General features: G+C 55.5%; 1 protein-coding gene across 1 annotated transcript; it reads left to right on the plus strand.

Moving 5' to 3' along the window:
• Positions 1-1,076: 1,076 nt before the first annotated feature.
• LOC119387601 (cuticle protein 64) lies at positions 1,077-3,597 on the plus strand. The gene is made up of 3 exons (XM_037655039.2): positions 1,077-1,233; positions 1,851-2,081; positions 2,598-3,597. The coding sequence occupies exons 1-3, from the start codon at positions 1,222-1,224 to the stop codon at positions 3,024-3,026; spliced, it is 672 nt and encodes a 223-aa protein (XP_037510967.1). The 5' UTR covers positions 1,077-1,221; the 3' UTR covers positions 3,027-3,597.
• Positions 3,598-4,099: the final 502 nt, after the last annotated feature.

The raw sequence follows: 4,099 nt of genomic DNA on the forward strand, positions 1-4,099 counted from the left end.
CCTTATGCTTGACAGGAGTATCAAGGGTACACCATAACCTTGCGCCATAAGCACATGACTAGTGAGCCCATGGTGTCAATACATCACAGGGCAAAACAGCAAGAACCCCATGAATACCTCACAATCCATTTTTAACAATTCTTAGGGCCAGTCTGTTGCGTAGAAACGTGAATTCCTCCGGGGAGATGCACTTCACCACTGAGCGCACAAACATCCCGAAACACCCGACGCCACCCATACAAATTGCTATTACACGGTGCCACTTTAATCGACCACCGCTACCCCCCACACGCGACTGCCTCGCGGCGTTACTAAACTGCAAATCACACGCGTTCTCCGCGCCGAACGAACCGCGTAGCCCAACGCACCGCAAAACGCGTTCGGCCTGTTCGCAGCAGGCAGGCCCGCGGACTTCATGGTCTCGCACTGGGCACCACCCTTGGAGCCGCATAGCTGGACAGAGGCTGATAACTGATAAGAACGCGCGCGGGTAGTATGGTGGCCAGGGGTAACTCCGGAGGGAGCATGCTCTAGCAACAGCGCGAGTGAGCCGTCGACACAGCCGTGGGCACACAGGGAGGAGGGGGGTTTGCCGGGTTATAGAGCCGAAAAATAAAGAAACGCGTGAAATAAAGAATGCGCAAAACCGCGCCCGGGGCGATTCTAGGGCCCGTTAGTGGGCGCCGGGAGCAAAAACAAGAGACAGCCTTGTCGGAAGGCGAGGGGGAGGACTGGGGTTGGAGGCGCCGAGTGGTCCGCGCGGGCCAGCACGCCGCTGCTTGCGCGAGGAAGGCGCGTCCTTGAAAAGGACAACCGCGCTCGCTCACCCGCTCCACAGTTATGCACACCCGTGCAGCGACCACGCCACGAAAGTCCGGCGCGAAGCGAGGGAGAGATTAGCGAAAGGGGCAGGACCCGCCAATTGTTCCATTTTGCTTCCAGATAGATTGGACGGCCGATTTTGCTTTCTTTCTTTCTTTTCTGGCCAGTGGCGGGCGCTGTCCGAGCGGCCACCCCCCCTCGCCCCAACGGCGGCGGCGTCGAGCACGCGTTCACTCTCCAAGGGTGTCTTTGGGCGAGGCCGGCCCCTAACTCTTCCGGCGGCCAGCGACGATAGGACAGACCTTCCGGTGATCTAGGTCAGGCCCCGCGCCTGGTATAAAATCTGCCGGACGCCAGACCAGAAGCACACTCGAAGTGGTCAGCAGTTCGGAAACAGCCATGTTCGCTCAGGTAGGGAACCCGCAAGCACATGCGTCTCTGTGCCTCGGTCGGCTCTACCCCAGCGGTAGCCGCAGGATAACGCCGGCGCCACAACGGCCACCATCACCACCACCACTACTACTACTACTACTACTGGATGGATAATCGCGCTCCACGGACCGTACCGTACTCGTCAGCTGATCTCAGCCCTTGGCATGAAGGGTGCCTGGTAGTGGCTCGTCCAGTGTGCGCTGCCAGGCATTGTTCCGGCCGAATCACCCCTAGGGTCAACCCCCCTGCGGGACAATGTGGGCTACTAGCCCCCTCACCGCATACTGGTCAAATTTGACGCACTGGTGGCTACTAATCAGTTATTATAGCCTTTCCTACATTCCCTGAAAGAGCGCAAAATACCAACTCTAGATCTAAAGCTGCCCCCCGTTTATCCCCATTAGATTATGTAATCCTCGGTAAGCACAATAACGAAACATAGGCCCGGTAAAAGCATTACCTTCTGTATCGAGGGGTCAAGCTCCCGCTTCCACAGATTTCGAGACGAGACGGCGTGGCTTAGTACCATAGAGTAATTACAAGGGTTCTAAGCTGGCAAAACTCCCATAATTCCTCCCACCCCTCTGCTCCCACAGCTCCTCGTCCTGGCTCTGGCTTCGGCCGCCTACGCCGGCTTTGTCGGCCCCGCTGTCGCCGTTGGCGGCTACGGCCACGGTGGCTACGGCGGCTACGGCGGCTATGGTGGATACGGCTACGGTGGATACGGACACGGTGGATACGGACACGTCGCTGTTGCTGCTGCCGCCCCCGTCGTCAAGGCTGTCGCTGCTCCCGTTGTGGCCAAGACCGTTGTCCAGGACGTCTATGTAAGTGACAACCTCAACTAACAGAAACCATAGTAGCTCGCAGAAGCATGCAGATATGTATCAGTTAGCAGTAGGTGGGATACAAAAATGCTTCAGACAGCTTTGTAACGGCGGAAAATGCTAATACAGGATCGACGTAGTCGGAAATTCAGAGGAATAAGGATGTACAAGACTGTTTTCAGTCTTGAAGTTAACAGGAAAAATGCATTAAGGAAAAGCTGAAGTTCCTGCAGTAGCAATGCATGATCGCTGTAGAAACACGGTAAAAGAAATAAAGGGAACATGAGACGGTGCCTAATTACCTAACAGTATCACGGGGACCTAAGCTATCCTTCTGCGAATAACAAAGAGAACTGTAGCTGCAGACAAGGTTTACGTTAAACAGCCACAAGGGTGCGTGAACAGCTCATCACACTCTTGTAAAAGATAGGTATTACAGGGATTGAAACAAAAAATGTCAGGATGCGTAGAACTGCCTAGCTGAAATGTGTCCTCTCTTCGTCCCCCACCATGCAGGCTGCCCAGCCCTACAAGTTCGGTTATGAGGTGAACGACGGACACGGCAACCACCAGAGCCGCCACGAGGTCGCTGATGCCCACAACAACCGCGTAGGATCCTACAGCTTCACCGACAACTACGGCCGCCACCGTAGCGTGCACTACGTTGCTGACGGACATGGCTTCCGCGCTTCCGTCAAGACCAACGAGCCCGGAACCGCCGCCTCCCACCCCGCTGGCGCCGTCTACCAGACCCCCCACGCCGTGAAGGCTGCCCCCGTCGCCGTCGCCGCCGCTCCCGCCTACCACGCCCCCGTCGCCGTCGCTGCCCCCGTTGTCGCTAAGGCCGTCGCTGCTCCCGTTGCCGTCGGCTACGGTGGATACTTCGGAGGCTACGGCCACGGCGGCTACGGCCACGGCTACGGCCACGGCTACGGCTACCACTAAATCATGTGTCATCTTGTTAGGACTATAACTATTATTTATGTGCCTTCTTCGTTCGTCTCTCCGCCCCGCCGCCTCCGACAACAACACCGGTGTGATGTGCGTTCATCGCCGCGTTCCCCCGCAAGAAGCAGATTGTCTGTCTGTCCACCACCTCTTTTCCACATCTGCGCCTCCTAGGATTTCTTCTATTTCCGTTCTTCCCGGGCTGCTGCTGCAAGATTGGCCACGCACAACGACCTGTCCTTCCGTCGTCGCCGCCTCGGCTGTCCTTTCCTGTCCGTCTTGTGTGGCTTTTTCCCTTCTTCGTCTAGTAGTATTTCTCTACTCCTCGGGGATCCCTGCTGACCACGCCCCCCTTCTTCTTTTCCACCCTCCTGTCCCAACGTCGCCGCAATGTTCGTCTCTATCCCCTGTCCTCCACGTCCTGACGACACAACTCTTCCTTCCGGCTCCTCTGTCCTGTCTGTCTTCCCGCCACGAAATTTCTTTTGCGGTGTTCTGTTACGTTGTTTGTATTATAAAAAACTGCTTTACAAATAAAGTATGTTGTCTGTTCTTTTACGTTTTCCAATCACGTCTCCACTGTGTGCCATTACTTGCTCGCAAAGATTGCTGAAGCGAAGTAACTTGACCGGAAATCAACAGCGGGAGCATCCAACTACGCCATTCACATTTAGAATACGTACTGAGAATAGCGGTTGCTTCTTTTGACGGTCTTCAACCCCAAGTACATGGATGCAGCCGTCCTCTGCGTCTACGAGTGTTCTCAGCCTTTAAACTGCATTGCCAAATTCCGTGCGGCAATGCTTCCCAGTTTCCTAACGGACCAGAGTGCAATAGTCGCTTCCTCGCACGTGCCAGAAGTGGGCAGCACCGTTAACATCCCACGCAGGTAAAAAAAGTGAAGCGCATCCTAATGATGGGCGCTCGTATAAGAAGGCGCGCAGACCGCAAACGGCCACTGACTCGATTCCAACGACATATCTCGACTTTCATCAAGGAAACGTCAAACGTATTTCCTTTCCGCGCAGACGTGCCGCCGCGGCTTCCGAGTGGCAAAAAAATGTGAATTG

The sequence above is a fragment of the Rhipicephalus sanguineus genome, chromosome 3, assembly GCF_013339695.2.
Source record: "Rhipicephalus sanguineus isolate Rsan-2018 chromosome 3, BIME_Rsan_1.4, whole genome shotgun sequence".
NCBI classification, from domain to species: Eukaryota; Metazoa; Arthropoda; class Arachnida; order Ixodida; family Ixodidae; genus Rhipicephalus; species Rhipicephalus sanguineus.

What these genes read in the sequence shown, in the direction of transcription:
- LOC119387601 (XM_037655039.2), top strand. An exon ending in CCGTTGTCCAGGACGTCTAT is followed by an intron (nt 2,082 to 2,597) that starts GTAAGTGACAAC and finishes CCCACCATGCAG; the next exon opens with GCTGCCCAGCCCTACAAGTT.